At 47.4% G+C, this 17,962-nt stretch overlaps 1 protein-coding gene across 2 annotated transcripts in view; it reads right to left on the reverse strand.

The window, feature by feature from the left end:
* The window catches only part of PITPNM3 (PITPNM family member 3), an 86,946-nt gene that overhangs the window by 37,864 nt on the left and 31,120 nt on the right, over positions 1-17,962 (reverse strand). Inside the window, exon 4 of one of the 2 annotated variants that reach the window (XM_033091007.1) lies at positions 7,803-7,850. The exons of the other annotated variant lie outside the window; for it this stretch is intronic. Within the exon in view, the coding sequence (XP_032946898.1) occupies positions 7,803-7,850 (48 nt within the window). The remainder of the gene's footprint in view (positions 1-7,802; positions 7,851-17,962) is intronic. 2 annotated transcript variants of the gene reach the window in all.

Here is a 17,962-nt window from a genome sequence, read left to right on the forward strand (position 1 = left end):
AGAGGCTGTTATTAGCCAAATAGGACCTTTCAATCTACCCCCTAAGGAATCCCTGTCAAGCCCACCCTGGCTCTGCCTGGAAGTAGGCACCAAAACAAAGAAATACAACTGCTCACTCTGACCCACACATTCTCTCCCACCCCAGTAATCTCCTCAAAATGAATGTGGGTTCCAGAAAAAGGACTGAGAATGGCTGTTAAACATAAGAAAAGGAGCTCAACCGCAGAACCCTAAATTAAAGGAATGCTCATTGAAATTACTCTAAAACACCTGTTTTTTTCACCTCTCAAACTAGCAATTATCAACACCATACTGCCCAGGGTGTGGGAAAACAGCGCTTCCTCATTCATTGCTGGTGAAAGTGAAAACCAGTACAATCTCTGGAGCCAGCAATTTGACGACGTCATTCAAAAATGCCCAGCAAGTCCACGTCCATGTGCAAAATGACATAGGTACAAGGCTAACCCCTGCCACACTATTTATAATATAGACAAAAGACAGAAAGCAACCTATGTGCCCACCAAGAGGGGATTGGTTAAGCAAGTTATGCTGCAGTGAAACATGACACACCATTGCAAAGGATACACCTCTACATGTATTGAAATAGTAGCATAATCCCAGTACATTATTACCTGAGAAAGCAAAGTGCTGGGGAATGCACCGTGTGCTCCCATCTGTGTGGGGTATATATAAAAATACAGATGAATGAATAAGGAGATATCCACATATGCAGAGAATATCTTTGGAATGGTCTATAAAAAAATCGTAATCATCACTGCTTCTGGGGGAGGGACTGAGTGAGCTGGAGGATGGGAGAAGGAGGCATACTTGTCACCTTTTGATCATTTAGACTTTTATACTACGTACGTGTGTTACCTACTCAAAAGGCATATTAAAAATCGGAATTTTTTTCAATGCGCATGTAGCAGGGTGATTTTTTTCTGAGACACTAATTTCTTTTCTCTCCCTGCTCTGGCTTCTTTGCCTCTGGGGAGGTTTGTGGCAGAGCTTCCTGGGTTTTGTTTCCAAAAGCACCTTTGTTCCAAGGAGAAAAGGATTTGAGGTGACAAAGATTCTCTCCGGCTGACAAGAGGTCCCTACCCCCACTCCAGGCTGAGAGGAGGACAGAGACCAATGCTGGGTGCCCTCCCAACTTGGGGTACCCTCACAACCCCAGGAAGATGGAGAACAACTACAGGAGGCCTGGCCACCCTGTGCCCCGAGAGATTCAGACCAGGACAGAAGGGACCACCAGGCTGGGGCCCGGCTCACTAGTGTAGACAGAGAGCTCCCTGCACACATATGCGTGTGCACAGACATGAGTGCACAAACACACCATTCCGCCATCAAGGTGTTGGGAAAGACACCTGGGAGCTTTGGACAACAGCAGAAGACTGGGGAAAGGAGAAGCCCCTGGAATCACAGAGGGGGAGTCTCTCTAGTTGGGTATGCAGAGTCAAAATTATAAATTGGCTTCTGCAAAAATAAAGGAAAACGTTGTTCTCTTCCATGTAAGTCAGTGGACTAGGCGGTAGGGTCTCCACTTGCCTCTTCAGATCCACCCTCTACCGTCCCAGCCCAGCTAAGGCCTGAGGCACAGGCTCCCTTGCTTCCCACTGGGTTTGGCCAGTGGAAGGAACCCAGAGAACTGGGGAGAGTGAGGTTCCCTCCCTGCCAGGTCACCAGAGGCTGGTCCTACAGCTCCTGCAGGGTGGGGGGGCTTTCCACAGAGCTAGCTCCAGGTGTGGGAAGGCCCAGGGAATTGCTCTGTGCCTGGTGGGGGTCCTTATACCTGTGAATATGGCCTTTATGCGACTCTCCTCCAGTCATGCAGTTAAGCATGAGCTTTCCTTTTCCTGCTGGAGCCCTGACTGAATCATGCACTAGAGCCTAACTGCTCTACAAATATCTACCACATCATCCCACACCGTCCTTTCCTCTGGCTTCCCACATCCTGACCGAGGCCCGGTGTGGTCTACCCACAAGCCTCAGCCTCCACCCACCTCTCCCACCACTCCCCCCGCCCTCTCTGAGCTCAACCAGGTTTTGCTGCCTGTGCCCAGATATTTCCTGCAGAAACCTCCGTGTTCCTTCCTCCTGGGGGCTTTCCATTCTTATTCTCCTCTTCCCGGGCCCTCCTCCACCCTGGCCCTCTTTCCTGGGACTGATCCTTACATGTTTGGTTTTGAAGTTCATTGATTTTTGTCTTCCCCACCTCCATCCCTCAGACTATAAGACCCTTAAAGGCTGGGATTTGGTTCGGGTTTGCTCCATTTTGTCCCCAGAGACTATCAAACTGCTGGCATATAAAAGATGTTCATTAAATACTTTTCACACAAATGGATGAATGAAGAAATAATGTGTGCCCATTTTGCACCCCTATTAAGTGTCAGAAGCTGTACACGTCCCCAGCGGAGCACACACACTACACAGAGAGACTCCCACAGACACACACTTATCCTCGTGTCAGTGAATGTACCAACGCATCCACATACACCTAATGCACACACACAAATGCACAGGCACACACGCCCTAGAACAGACCACGCCAAGCATCGACATACGCACACACGCAAGGAAAGTGCTCCCAAGGCGGATGTCTGCCACCCTGAGCTCATTAAAACCGGCTAAATATAGCCCGTCTGCAGCTGTGCTCAGCAAGCTGCCCACACAGGCCAGGAAAAGATACCAGTTACCAGGCAGAGGAGTGGGGAGGCCAGCTGTGGGCAGGGGGCTTCGTGAACCACGCCTGTGTGAGGCTGCAGGGCTGAGGGACACAGAAGAGGAAGCCCCTCGGGAGCTGGGCATTCAGGGCTCCAGTCACTGACCCCAGACAGTGGGACGTGAGGTGAAGCCACGTCCCCACAATGGGGTGGGGTGATGCTGAGTGCCCCCACCTTCTCTCTCTGTCCCTTTGGGACGACCACACAGATTTGTCTGACAGTTCATGGGGTCAAGGAACCAAGCTCAGTCCAGGACCAGGGCTGGCATCAGGACACAGCCTGGGACAAATCAGAGCTCCCATGGTGGCTAGGGTAGTGACTCAGGAGGATAAAGATCAAGTCTGGAACTGGGATTGGGACTCAGTCTGGACCAGTATCCGCTCTTGGTCTGGGGACAAGAGAGAGTTCAGAGTCCCCCTGAGCACCCCACACTAATAAGCAGGCGTGGCAATGGGCAGACCCTCCCCATACCTGGGGCAGCCACCTGCTGCCTCCATCGCCACCTCTGATGCCAGGCACTGACCCTGAGAAAGCCATCTGACAACCACGAGGGTGGGTCACATGTGTCAAGTCACACACTCTCCACTGGCTGGGTCCGACTCACAGGGTCTCTACACTCCTAGAAGCCAGCGTGGACAGGAAGGGGGAGAGCCGGTAGGGCAGTGGGCAGGGGGGTTTCGCAGAGGCAAGGCTCATCCTTTGCTGGAGAGAAATCACAGGAGGCCAGCAGGGGACCACAAGAACAAATGTGCCTCCTGTAGAGGACTCTCTGAGCCTCTGGAGGAAGGACTGGTGTGGGAGAGACTGGAGGCAGGGAGGACAGCACACAGAGGACAGACCAGTCTGGGAGAGAAGATGGTGGCCTCAGTAGAGGAGGGACGGGCGACAGAGAGGGGTGGAGCACTGAGAGCTCTGTTTGTGGTAGAATGGATACTCTCAGGGCTCTGATCTGGCTCTGCAAGGTGACAGCGACGGAGAAGTCTAGTTGGACCCCAGCTTTCTAGCTCGAGTTCCTGGACACTGGAAGCATTCGCTTTGGACGAAGGAGCAGGAGTGAGGTTCGAGGAGCAGATGGTGATTTCCCTGAGGTCAGATGTGCTGGAAGTGCCCTGTGGATATTGGCTGTGCCATGGGGCAGCATGAACAGGGTAGAACAGAAAGACATACAGACCAAGGAACCCAGGAGACAAAGAGGCAGCAACAGAAAACCAGAGACCACTACCATGTCAGAATTACAAGGGTCTCCACATACAGACAGGACAGGACACAGGCCGCAGGCCCGAGCTGAGGCTGCCCAGCAAATCGGTGGGAGGGGCTCGGGTGTCCCAACCCCCTGTCCAAGGCCCTCTCTCCCCTCTGTCCCCCACCCGGCCCCCCCACACACACACAACGGCTCCCTAGACTTCCTCAGGTCTGGTTCTAAATAACACGCACAAGCAAGTGTGCAGCAGGCTGCCAGGCTGTCTGTGCAACTACAGGATGAAAGCTGGGGCTACCTGACAGCCACAATGCAGGGCGGATTCTAGGACACTCCCCACCAAGGCCACTGCAGATGGCCCAGACAGGCCTCCTCCTTCCCTGCACTCACAACCCCTGTGGCCAGCTCAGGACGACTCTCTGGGACTCAGACTCAGAAGGAAACCTCTCTGTGACAGTGATAACCGAGGCAGCCACAGAACCAGCAGAGTGTCAAAAAGACTGAGCTCCATGACGACATTCATCCCCCACACCTACACCAGGTGTTCCAGATGCCGAGGCTCATCGCGAAGCCAATAATAAGTGAGAATTAGTATAGTGGTACCTCAGTTTTCGAACGTCTCCGTTGACGAACATTTCGGTTTATGAACGCCATAAATTTTATGGATCTATGGCATCATCACATAGTAAAATTCATGCTAAATTTCTAGTTTTAGGGGTTGATTTTAGAGGTCTGGAACCGATTACTCCATTTTGCATTACTTTCTATGGGGAAACCGTGCCTCGGTTTTCAAACGTTTCAGAACTTGAACCGTCTTCTGGAACAGATTGCATTTGAAAACCGAAGTACCACTGTACATGCTTCCTCCGTGTGAGGTGTGGATCTTGGCACTTGTAATGACTATAGCCCTTCCCAGCTCCCAGGTCAGCAAACCCAGTAAGTAGCCATTATGGTCGTCTTTCCACAGCTGAGTAACCTGAGACTCAGAGACGTCAGATCACTTGCGCAACGTGGCACAGCAAGCAAATAAAGGAACTGGGCCTCAAACCCAGGCCCGAGACCTTTAAAGCTCAGGTGCCACAGCACCAGTCCCAGGATTTTCTGACTCCTGGTCCAGGGCAATTTTTACCACCTCCCATCTTGCTTTTAGTGAGGTTTTGAAAACCAAGTGGAAATATTAAAAAAGATAATATACATGGAAGTGACTGTGAATGGTAAACCACATTATAAACATCAGGCTTTTCTATTATTCTGTGTTTATTCAGGGTCAGACTTTTATTTTGCCAATTTTAGATTAGAAATAAATAAAGCACCATCAGTCACTACCATCATTTCATGAAAGAAAAAGTATTTGAATGCCCAAATTTTAGGTAGGATGTAACCTGTGAAATAAAAAGCAGTCCTTCCAACTGGATGCATTCAATGCTACGGAAAAACACGTAAGAGTGTTGCTGTTCTTCCTCAGAAATGTTGGGTTTATACTGGGACTCACTGACTTCAATGACCATTTCAGCTCCAGAATTTGTCTATGCACCTACTGTTATTCTTTACTCAATAACAATATCCTTAAACAACATAAAATTTACAACCATGGTGGAAAAAAAAAACAACAACAACTTTGCCTCTACTTAAACATGCATATTTTTCAGTCAGCTCCAGAAGACACCAAACATCTGGCCAATTCAACTGTGTCTGTGGAAAACAGAGCTGTGGACCGGCATCATGGGGACAGCCCCCTGGCAGGCAGGTGGCTGTGTTTTTCACTTTGAGGCTGCAGCGTGGTGTCTTCTTCTTAGAGGCCCAGAAGGAACCATCTGGGCTCTTTTCTTCTCTCATGTTCCTGACATCCCTGTTATTATTAATCATGTTTTTTTATTCGATGAAGTTTTGACATCTTGGGGGTGCCTAGCAGGCCAGGGGGAGCCTGCCCCTCCCCAGGGCATGCTAATTCCTGGAGACAATAAACAGGGCCTGCATCTTTCATATGCAAACCAACCCACCCACCTCTTTTCTCTAACTCTCACACACCTAACCACTATTCCCCCTGCCCTAAAGACGTCTGCAGCTCTGGGCTCCAGGGATGGTCTCTTAGCCGGTCCTAAGCCATGTCTCATGCCCTGCCCTCATTTCCCTCTGAAAACACAATAAAGGCTCTGGCCCATGCTTTCCACACGCTCTTTCTACCTCCTGATCAAACCTTCTGCTTCTGCTGTGGCCCTGCATGGTGTGGCATGTCCCCTCCTCTGGGGAACTGTACATAATAAGTTTTCAATGGCATTGATCTCTCCATGTTGTCACTCAGTTACCTCTATAAATTAAAATCCCAGGGTACATTTTAACACAGCTTCTCCCCCATCCCCTGGCTGAGCTCAGCTCCTTACATTCTCTGAGGACACAGGAAAGAGAAGTGCCCCCTGTCTGCGCTGCCGTGCCCTCGCCCACTGTACTTGTGGCCTGAGCCTGGGCGGTGCCCCTGATAGAGACACTCATGCCGCTGGATGTTATGCACATAGAAAGCTTCTCAGCAGGCTTGGGCACCTACTTGGAGCTGCAGCCAGGCCATGAGAAGCTGGCACTGCAGGGACCCCTAGTGCATTGGAAGGATGGAAGAGCTTGGAGGAAGGCCTCAAGGAAGGCTTGCACCTGGGGAGGGGCTGGGCAGAGTGGGCTGAGCCCCCTGTGGAAAAGCAGAGCTTGCCACCCCAAAATATGCCTCTTAGGATATCGATTGTTTCAAGCTGGTTATTTTTAAGAAACAAAAGACTCCCCTTTGTGTCCCATTGTTCTGGGGGGCCCAGCAAGAATTTGTTGACCACATGTTTGCTCCTTACCTACCTTTGAATTGCCTCCCTTCCCTTGGAAATCCCAGACCCCTGCCTCCCTCTCCTTAGTCCAAAATGGCGTAGACGACTCAGCTGCCTCTGTGTCCTCAGGTCCCACATTCTTAAGGAACTCCCACAGGCACATAAGCAATACATTTGGTCATGTTTTCTATTATTTCATGACCTGCCTCATGTCAGTTTGATTGTTAGTCAGCTAGAAGAACTTAGAAAGGGTCGAAGGGAAATCATTTTTCCTCCCCTACATCCCCAAAGTGGCAATCACAGATCAAAACAGCAGGAGAGATAAGTAAGGAAAGTTCTGAGCATACATTCTCCTGTCACCTCCAAACATACACATAGACTCCTCTCCCTGCCCCCAGCCTCAGGTGAAACTCAATACTGCCCAAAGCAAAGACATTTGGCTCAGACAGCGCCGGTAAGTCCACCACAACCTCCAGGAATAATGTCCTGGGGTTACTTTGTCAGCAAATTGACATCTTTACCAAGTCTTTCCTGGGTCCAATCCTGTGCTCATCCCCCTGAGAAAACACAGGCAGAAGGGCCCCTGGAGAAGTGTATATGCTGTGGAGGATGGCAGGGCCTTAGGAGGGCCCTGGGTTCTGCAGGCATCGCCTCTGAGTGATGGGACGGAAGGCTCTTAACCCCTGAGCGAAGGGCCTCGGACTTCAGTCAACACATCCCAAAGAGGAAGGTCTCAAAGGTTCAGGAGGGTTTGTTCCCCATTCCTGCCCTCGTCTCTCTCTGCCCACATGCCAATGACGCACACAAGGCTTTCTATGACCCTGTCTGGGCTGGGCTGAGCTCAGCTTCCCAGCCCGCTAGCCTCAGGCCCTCGCTCTGGCTCTGACGCCTGAGCTGCCCAGTGTGTGGGAAGTCAGGAACCAAGGGCTCAACTCATGGGGCAGAGAGTGGCCCTGGGCCTTCCAATCGGGTGGAGTGGTGGTGAAGATCCTACCACCCTCTGAGCTCTGAGTGGACCAGAGCTTGGACCTAGCCAAGGGGAAGGAAAGCCTGCTTGGGGGGGCAGGCTTAACTCACGCTGCTTCTCCTGGAGGGTGCTGGACGTGCACGGCGCACTCCCTTCTCCTGCAGAAGAAAAAAAAAAAAAGAAAGAGAGAGAGAGAGAGAGAGAGAGAGAGAGAAAAGAAAGAAAGGAAGGAAGGAAGGAAGGAAGGAAGGAAGGAAGGAAGGAAGGAAGGAAGGAAGGAAGGAAGAAAAAAAGGAAAAAAAAAACAAGGAAAGAGAAAAAGAGAGAACCGTGAGCAGACTCCCCGGTATCTGTTGATCAGACACTCGACAGCCACTTGTGGCTGCCTCTGCCCCTGGTCTCAATGCCTCCCTCCCAGAGCTGGGGTGGGCAGAGGTCTCTCCCACCCCCTCATGTCCTACCCCACCCCTGCCACACATAGCTCTTGGTTCTTTATGCAAGACAAAGCATAGGGCCATGAGGTCATTGCCTGGGGAGGTATGGCCTGGCCACCTTTCACCTCAGCCTTCTTGCCTGGCACCTCCTCTCCTCCCACCTTCATAAAGCACCTGCCCCCTGTACACTTACTTTCCCCTCTAACAGTCAGCATTGAACATATCAGTGCAGATGACTGCCAAATCTCTGTCTCTAGTCTAGCCCTCCCTTTGGAGTTCTTGACCCAAATCGCCTGCTGCCTCCTGGACATCGGCCCCGGATGCTCCTCAGGTAGCGCACAGCCCGCATGACCACGTGAGGCTCCTGGAGCTGCCCCTCTTCCCAAGTCCCCACCTCAGTGCAGGTACCACCTGCGCCCCCTGCTTGGGAGTCGGCCCTGACCCTTTCCCCTCCCTTATCCCCACATTCAGTCAGTCACAGGGTGCTGTGGGGTCTGCCTCCTTCTCTCCTCACTACTTTCTCCCTCTTCACGAGACCTAGAGTCCACAATGCAAGGTATTTCTATGTTGTTCATTGGTGCGTCCCCAGGCCTAGAACAGTGCTTTTCAATCAATGTTTGTTGAATGAATAAATAAATGAACCCCCGCCCCAAACACATACCCATACTACCCGAAGGCAGAACTCCATCCTACCTTTCTGGACTATCTCAATAGCTCTGCCTTTTAATGAGGGGCTTTGTTTCTATAATTATGAAAGTAATACAAGCTCCTTATTGATAATTTGGGAAACACTAACAAACATAAAGAAGAAAAAGATTCCTTATCATCACATGAGACAGAAAACCACTGATCTCATTTTATGTCATTCCTCCCAGTCCTTTTTTCCATATGCATTTTGGGGCCTATTGAGATCATATCAGCTTTTTGCAGGCAGGACTTGTCATTTATCTCTGTATTCCCAATAACTAGATCAATGGCCCGTGGAAGGCATCGTAGGTGATAAAGAAGCCCAAAATACACTTTCTGTACTTCAAATTAAAGCATAAATAGTTCCCAGTAAAGTTACAACACTTCTGTGACGTCAGTCCAACCGCTATACATGCTTCTATTCAGAGGATACATCATGGTTGACTTTGAAATTATCCCACTGGTGGAAAGTTTCAAAATGTCACCTTTGTAATTACCGCTGCAACGAACATCTCTGTGGTGGGTGCCCTTTCTGCATTTTCGATGATTTCCTTAAAATACATCCACAGAAGGAGGATTCTGGGCCGAAGGGTAGGAACCTTTAAGGCTCCTGATGTTATTGCCTGATTGCTTTCCAGTGAGGTGTGTCTTCTGATTTGCACACCCGCCCGCAGCGGAAGGTTAAGTACTGTTCTCAGTAGATACTCACCACCCCAGCATGTACATTGATCTGTTGAATTTCTCTGCCTCCGGTTTCAGCCGGTTAATTTTTCTAAAGCCAGCTGGCCTAGGCCCCTCTCTTGCTTAAGACCCTCTAGTTGTTCCTGATCATCAAATTCTGAGCCTGGAAAACAAGCTTCTCCATAAAGTGGCCCCTGCCCCCCTCCCCAGCATTTCCCTACCCCTTCCTGCTCACTATCCACCAGCCAAATCACTGTTTGTGGATCTGCACTCATGGCACAGCCTGCATACCTTTACCTGTTCTTCTACCTTCCTCTGTCAAGTTCACTGTATCCTGCAAGCTGGGATGAGAACCAACCCGGGGCCACCCCTTCCATGAGGCTTCAATTCTTCCCCAGAAACCTCAGTTTTCAGGACCTCTGTCCTCAAAGGTCAGCTCTGGGCTCCAAGGACCAGCAGAGGGTCAGGTTCAGCAAAGGCTAGTGCCCTTCCCTCTTGCATGCTCTCCTTGAGCCCACCCCACCTGACTGGGAGGCTCAAAGGGACGTAAGCCTAAACTCCCGGGAGCTAGAAAGCTCCCTGTCCCCACACTGAGGTTGGGGTATGAGAAGTGGAGTCCCCAGACCCCAGCCACCTGGACCCCATCCAGTCAGTCAGCAGCTCTGTCTGAGCCCCCAAGGCTCTGCAGCCAGGGAGAGACTCTTGGTGTCAGGAGTCCTAGCCCTCGCTCTGTTGCACTGTGTGTTTGTTTTGGCCTCGATTAGTCCCATCTGTCCAATGGAAGACTGTACCCTACCATGCTAAAAGGCCCCACAGTTCTGCCTTTCCACTTCCCAGGAGGAAGTGTCTTGGGCCTGGGGGGTGGCACAAAAGTGGCTGGACTGCGGCCTGGGATATGAGTAAGCGATGTAGAGGTCATGCCTTCAGCCTGAAAATTCTAGCTTTCGGATCTAGAAGCAGGATCCTGCTGCCTGGTAGGACCCTTCTGAACTTGACCATGCCAGGAGAACTACTAGAGCTACCAGGCCTGCCCTGCCCCAGCTTCCTGAGCAAATCTGAGTTCCCCCAAAAAAATTGTGTCCACAACTTCTCCAAGGACCCCAGTTCTCCGAGGAAAAAACCAGGAGGGAGTGTCATTGAGATGTTCGTGAGCCGAATTCACATGAGTATCCACACAGATAGAAGGAAGAATGTTAGAAAAGAAGGTGAGAGCCACCCCCTGAGCACGGGCTCAGTTGTATAAGTGGGAAAGGCTGTACTGGGCGCATAGAAGCTTTATGGTTTGCCCAGTGTTTTGCACTCATTAGATCATCATGATTTCACACCTGTGCGGAACAGGTCCCCTTCCCAGATAAGGAAACAGAGGCTCAAAAGGATAGTCACTTACCCAATGTTTAGATCTGGTCCCTTTGTCACCCCAACTCTGCAGAGGGTTCCTCTCTTGACCTCACCTCTGCCCTCTCTAGGGTTTGGGGAGGCTTTCTAGAGCAGAAGCTTCCTGGGATGGTCCAGGTGGTGAGGGTAGTACTCCCTGAAGTGGGGAGTCATCAAGGCAGACAAAGGCTGTGACAAGTCAGGAACTGAGGAGGGGGAGCAGGGGCCGTGGAGAAGGGGCTATTTGCAAAGGGTGCTGGGGAGAAGCATCCAGAGGCTTTGGCTAACCCATGTTTCCTCAGACTTAGTCTCTTCTGCAGTGAAGCCTGAGCCAGGCATCCAAGGGGCAGGGGGCTGGTGAGGCCACCAGCCTGCGCAAGAAGGAGCTTGCTGGTTGACAAGGTGAGTACGGAGCCAGCACAGCAGGGAGCTGGCCTCCCCTGCCCAGTCGGCAGCGAGTGAGCGAGTGAGCGGAGGAGTCAGCTGTGAACCCCGGCTTCCTGATTAGCAGACTCCCAGGATGAGGGTGATTAACCACATTTGCAGCTGGCTCAGCCACTGCCTAAATGAGACCCCACTTGGCCTAGAGTTTTCCAGGGCCCCTGGGCCCCACAGCCTTGCCTCCGCTGGAGCTTTCTTCATATGCAGAAGCTGCCTGGATGGCTACACAGAGAGGGCTGGGAACCAGGAAGGCAGGGCCTTGGTAGCCTGTCCCCGGCTCAACCACGAATCGTGCCTGTCCCAAACCCCGCACCCTGTAAATCTGAGCCACATCATCTCCTTCAACGGTTTCCTGAGCGATTCTGTTTCCTCTTCCCAATCCCCTTTCCAACAAATTGAAATGCCCAAGAGCAAGAGGTAGCCAAGATCAGAAGCGCTTTCGCTAAACACCTGAAACAGGCGTGTCTTCTTGCCTCTAAGGGGAAGGTTAGGTGGCTGCTGGGGGAGCAATTCAGACAGATGGGCCTTGGTGAAGAAGGAATTGGGAATTCTCCTCCTGATACTCCAGAAAGCGTCTGCAGCCCCCATGGAGCAGGAATGGGAGCAGCTGAAGCACCGTGATTTATAGGCCTTGGGGGCTCCAACCAGGCTCTGGCCCAGCCTGGTAACTCATGGAGTAAGGCTGACAAGGAGAGACCCACACACTCCCACCCTGCTCAGGGTGTTCCCCAAACCCTGAGCCTCTACTGAGTTGCAGGGCCAAGGTTCACCCTTATAACCTCTCATCTAGCCCGTCACAATCCCTCTATACTCATTCCCTGGCCCCCCTATAATCTTCCTCATTGGCTTCCAGAATGATCTTTCTAAAAAGTGGCTTGTCACGCTCCTGCTTACACTATTCCATGGGTCCCCAGGGGCCTCCCTGAGAAGAACCCATCTCTTCAGCCTGGCATTCAAGGCCTTCATCTCCAGCTTCCCCACTCCGCCTTTTCTCCCAGACCTCCTCACCTGTTCCACCATCCCATGGTCAACACCTGTACCCCAACTTCTGTCAAGATGCACTCTGTGTGGATCCCCAAATTCCCCTGCCTTCTCATACCCCTCCCACCCGACATCTCTGCACCTGCTCTTCCCTCTGCCTGTTGCGCCCTCTTGGTTCTGTCCAGAACCCCGAAAGGCCCCCTCAGCTCCTCATGTCTCAGCTCAAGCTCCATGTCCTCTTTGATCCCTCTGTCCTTTGTTTCCACTCTTGTGAGAGCAGTTAGCTCACTGGACTGTAACTGCCCCACCTTTGAGTCTGGGAGTCGGTCATGTCTGAGTCATCACTGTGTCCCCAACTTTGACTGGCACAAGATCTGACACAGAGTAAGTATCAGAGCATGCGTACTGAATGCATTAGTGAGGGAGGGATGCATGAATGCACGATGAGCCCCTCACTACTGCAGGTTCAGAAAGAGAGGCAAAGCACACACTCAGAAATACACAACTGGAAGCAGATGGGTCAGTGCTGCAGGGGATGGTCCAACTAAGCTGTGCTGGATGTGAGGGAGCTGGTCTGGGAGAGGCGGGAGTGTCGGGGAGACTCCCTGAGGAAGTGCACAGGATTGCGAGAGCTAGAGATGAAATCAGGAGGAAAGCAAGGGAAGGCAGGAAACAGAAGAGCTTACGTGGGCTTGAGGGTCAGCAAGCAGCCCCTGGGCATTTGGCTGGAACACAGGATGAACAGAAAAGGAGGCGAGGTGTAGTCCGGAAGTAATAAATACCAGAGTCAGAGCTAACCGTGGGATCACCAGATTTAGCAATAATTGGACAGCCCCTTGATAATATCCCTCATGTAGCAACTTCCTCATTGCTACAGGAATCAAACAGCCATTCCAAGGCTGTTTGATTCCTGTAGCAATGAGGAAGTTGCTGTCCCTAGACAATTATAATTATTAGAAGGAAGAACCACTCTGATTGCCTTCCATGCCAGGCTGGAGGATTTATACTTCATTCTGCAGGCAATAAAGACCTGGTTGCTAACACCACAGCAGAATTATATTACTGGATTTATATTTTAGAAGCATTACACTAGGGTTGGATAAAGACGTTAAACTGGCAACATGATCCAACCTTTGTTTTCTGCCCCAAATCCCTAGAAAATGAAACTACATATTGCCTATGAATTAATCTTCAGTAGCATTATAAAATAAGAAGGGGTGTCCTTGGCAGACCAGAAATTGTAGGACATCCCCAAAAGACAGAAGGCAGAGACATCCAATGGAGGGAGGCAGGACTGGCTGTATAATTTGCAGGGTCCATGAAAAATGAAAATGTGGGGCCCTTGTTCAAAATTATTAAGCTTTTAATGATTTCAAAATTATTAAACATTTCAAGGCGGCAATAGCAGAGCATAAACTCAATTGTGAGACCCTGTGAAATGTGGAGCCTTGTGTGACTGTGAAGGTCGAATGCTCATAAAGCCAACTCAGGAGAGAGGAAACCATAGCCTCAATCCTACAACAGAAGGTTTGTGGTCAAAGATGCAGGCATCCCAGAAGGAACAGCAGACTCATAGGTAGAAAATACAGGAGCAAAGGAAGCTTTTGCCACTGTCTGGGCTTCCATGGTAGAGAAGCCAGGTGCTATGGACCTCCCCCGAATCCCTTCTTGTGCCAGCCAGAGGCATTTGTCCCCAGGTGTAAGAAGGCATGAATGTTTGAAGGACAGGATACCTTGGAAGGCCAAACATACTCAAGAGGAATAAACCAGGAACTAATGGCTCAACTCACCCAGCAGCATTTTCTACCCTCCCCAATAATCAGACAACAGCAGGTTGCAGTAAACAGACTCATCACATCACTCAGAGATAGACTAAGAGGGAACTGCAAATACAAAGTGGAGTACACATTCAAGTATTACCAAATATTAGAGGAAAACCAACAATGTGGAAGAAAGGTATCAAACTCAATGACTGAAGGAAGGAGAGTCTGGGGACATGGATCTGGGGATTCCTTGAACCAACGTAGTATCATAATAATTAATGGTTCTCAAATTTTAGCAAGCACCAGAATCACCTAAAGGCTAGCTAAAACACAGATACTGAGCCCTACCCCCAGAGTATCTGATTCAGTAAGTCACGGACAGGGCTCCAAAATTTACATTTCTGACAAATTTCCTAGTGGTGCTGATGCTGTTGGCCCAGGGTCCACTCTTCGAGAACCACATCACTGGATACAAGGACATAAACTAGAGTCAGGGGGTGAATGGTAAGGAAAAATAGCTCTCTGGAGAGCTGAAGACAGAGAAACTGACCAAGGACAACTAGGCTTGACTGGATCCTTTCTCTCAATGAGTATGTGGCCTCGATGACATTAAGTTTCAAAAACAAGAAGAGCCCTGAATGTAAATAGTCACTTAAGTGACAGCTCATAGACTGTTAGTATAAATTATTCTGGAAGAGATATGTAAACCCTGAGCATAAAAGATTAGTGACATCCTGGAATTTATCCCAGGAATGCAAAGTTGTTCGACATATGAAAATCAATCAATGTAATACATCATATTAACAGAACAAAGGACCAAAAAAAAGGCCACGATCATCTCAATAGATGCAGAGAAAGCATTTGGCAAAATCTGACAGCCTTTCACGATATAAGCATTTAACAAACTCAGAAGAAGAGAGTACTTCCTCAACCAGATAAAGGATAATTACGAGAAACCCACAGCTCACATATAGAATGATGAAAGACTAAAAACATGCCCCCTAAGATCAGGAACAAGACAAGATGTTGGCTCTCCCCATTTCTATTCAATATTATGCCAGAGGATCTAGCCAGGGAAATTAGGTAAGAAAAGGAAATAAAGCACAGCCAGATTGGAAGAGAAGAAGTAAAACTACCTCTATTTGGAGATGTCATGATCTTATATATATAGAAAATCCTAAGGAATCCCCTCAAAAACAACAACAACAACAAAACTAATAAATGAGTTCAGCAAGGGTGCAGGATACAAAATCAATACACAAAAATCAATTTCATTTCTATATACTTGTAATGAACAATCCATAAATAAAATTAGGAAAATAATTCAGTTGCATCAAGAAGAATAAAATACTTAGGAACAAATTTAACAAAATAAATGTAAGACTTATACATTGAAACCTATAAAATATCATTGAAAGAAATTAAAGAAGACTAAATAAATGGAAAAACATCCCATGTTCATGGGTTAGAAAACTAATATTGTTAAGATGGCAATACTCCCCAAATTGACCTATAGATGCAACACAATCCCTATCAAAATCCCAACTGACTTTTTGCAGAAGTTGATAAGCTGATTCTAAAATTCATACAGAAATGCAAGTAATGCAGAATAGCCAAAACAAACTTGCAAAAGAAGGATAAAATTGGTGGACCCCCAGACTTCCACTTCTTTCTTTTTCTTTTTTTTTTCCTTTTTCTTAGATTATGATTTTTTTATTAAAATTTATTGGGGTGACAATGGTCAACAAAGCTACATAGGTTTCAAGTGTACAATTTTATAATACATCATCTATATGCCAAGACAATTCAGTGAAGGAAAGAATAGTCTTTTCAATAAATGATGCTAGTACATCTAGTTACTCACATGCAAAAGAATGAAGTTGAACACCATACACAAAAAGTAAGTGTAAAGAGAAAACATAGGAGTAAATATTCATGACCTTTATTAGGCAATGTTTTCTTAGATATGACACCAAAAGCACAAACAATAAAAATACATAAACTTCATCAAAATTTTTTAAATTTGTGCTCCAAAGGACACTATTAAGAAAGTGAAAAGACAACTCACAGAATGGGAGAAAATATTTATAAGTCATATATATGATAGGGGTCTAGTATCTAGAATATATAAAGAACACTTATAATTCAACAATAAAAAGATAAATAACCCAATGTAAAAATGGGCAAAAGATTTGCATAGACATTTCTCCAAAGAAGATGAACAAATGACCAATAAGCACAATAAGCATATGAAAATATGCCCAATATCGTTAGTCATCAGGGAACTGCAAATCAAAATCACAATTATATATTACTTCACACCAACTAGGATGGCTATCATAAAAAAGACAATAACAAGCGTTGGCAAGAATGGGGAGAAATTGGAAGTTACACAATACTAGTAGGACTGTAAAGTGGTGCAGCCACTTTGGAAAAAAGTTTGTCAGTTCTTCAAAAAGTTAAACAGACTTATTATATGGTACAGCAATTCCACTCCTAAATATATGCCCAAGAGACTTGAAAATTTCACACAAAAATTTGTACATGAATACTTACAGCAGCACTATTCATAGTAGTAAAAAAAATAGAAACAACTCAAATGTCCATCAACTGATAAATGAATAAATAATATGTGGTGTATCCATTCAAGGGGGCAATATTCGGTCATAAAATGGAATGAAGTGCTGATTCATACTACAAGGATGAAACTCAAAAACATTACACTAAGCCAAAGACACCAGACACAAAGGGTCATATATTGTTTGATTCCGTGTATATGAAATTCCAGGGGCTTGAGGGAGAGGAAAATGGGGAATGACTATTAATGGGTAGGAGATTTCTTTTGAGGGTGATACAAATGTTCTGGAACTAGATGGTGGTGCTCATTGTACAACTTCATGAAGGTACTAAAAACCCACTGAACTGTATACTTTGTAACTGTAAATTTCATAATATGTGAATGATGTTTCAGTTTTTTTTTTTTTAAAAAAAAACAATTTGGCAAGACCTACTTTACTTGAACAATGTTAATGATAGCTGTGCTTCTTTAGATAATTAGAATGAAGCTTGCTCTTGCTGTGTATTATAACCTCACTTATGGATCTTTGGCTAATGAATCCAATTTGAAGCATGTGTAGTCTTTCCCATCCACCTCTGACCTACCAGAAAACTCCAATAGTTAAAAGAACAAAGAGATGGAGACTTTAAAAAGCCATGACTCCGTGGCATCTGTGAATCTATATCAAATTTCATGAAGAAGAACGAATCAGAGCACATGAAAAGGAAAAGATGATTGTTTAAAAAAAAAAAAAAAAAAAAAAGCCCTCCACAGAATAGCAGACCAGAAGAATGGAAACAACTGAAAATGAGCAAGTTGATGAGCTGATGGTTAGGTTAGAACCAAGGTATAATTCCAGAACCCAGGAAAGACCAAGAAATAAGATTGGGAAGGGCAAGTTGAGACGTGGTCCAGCATCTATCTAACATAAGTTTTGGAAGGAGAAAATGTAGAAAAAGGAATACCTGAATAAATAATAAAAAGTCATAATAATGAAGAAAGAGTAAACCAGGTGCAGGCATGATAAACAACAAAACATGAGCCACAAACATTGGTTGTGACTTCATAAAAAGAACAAATATTTTAAAACATAAAGCTTCAAGAAGAGGGGAAAAACAGGTGACTCCCAAATGTACCTCAGACTTCACACCAACAACTCTAAATGCAAGAAGGCCACGAGGAATATCTTTAAAGAAAGTTGGGAACATGGTTATGAGTACAGGCAAACCGGCATTCAAAGGAGAAATCAAGATATGTCTAGAAATGCAAGGACTTGGAAAGTTCCCATCACAGTTCTTATCTGAAAGAATTACTTGAGGAGATATTCCAGCAAAAAGAGGAAGTAAGTCCAA

Source organism: Rhinolophus ferrumequinum, chromosome 21, assembly GCF_004115265.2.
Source record: "Rhinolophus ferrumequinum isolate MPI-CBG mRhiFer1 chromosome 21, mRhiFer1_v1.p, whole genome shotgun sequence".
Taxonomy (NCBI): domain Eukaryota; kingdom Metazoa; phylum Chordata; class Mammalia; order Chiroptera; family Rhinolophidae; genus Rhinolophus; species Rhinolophus ferrumequinum.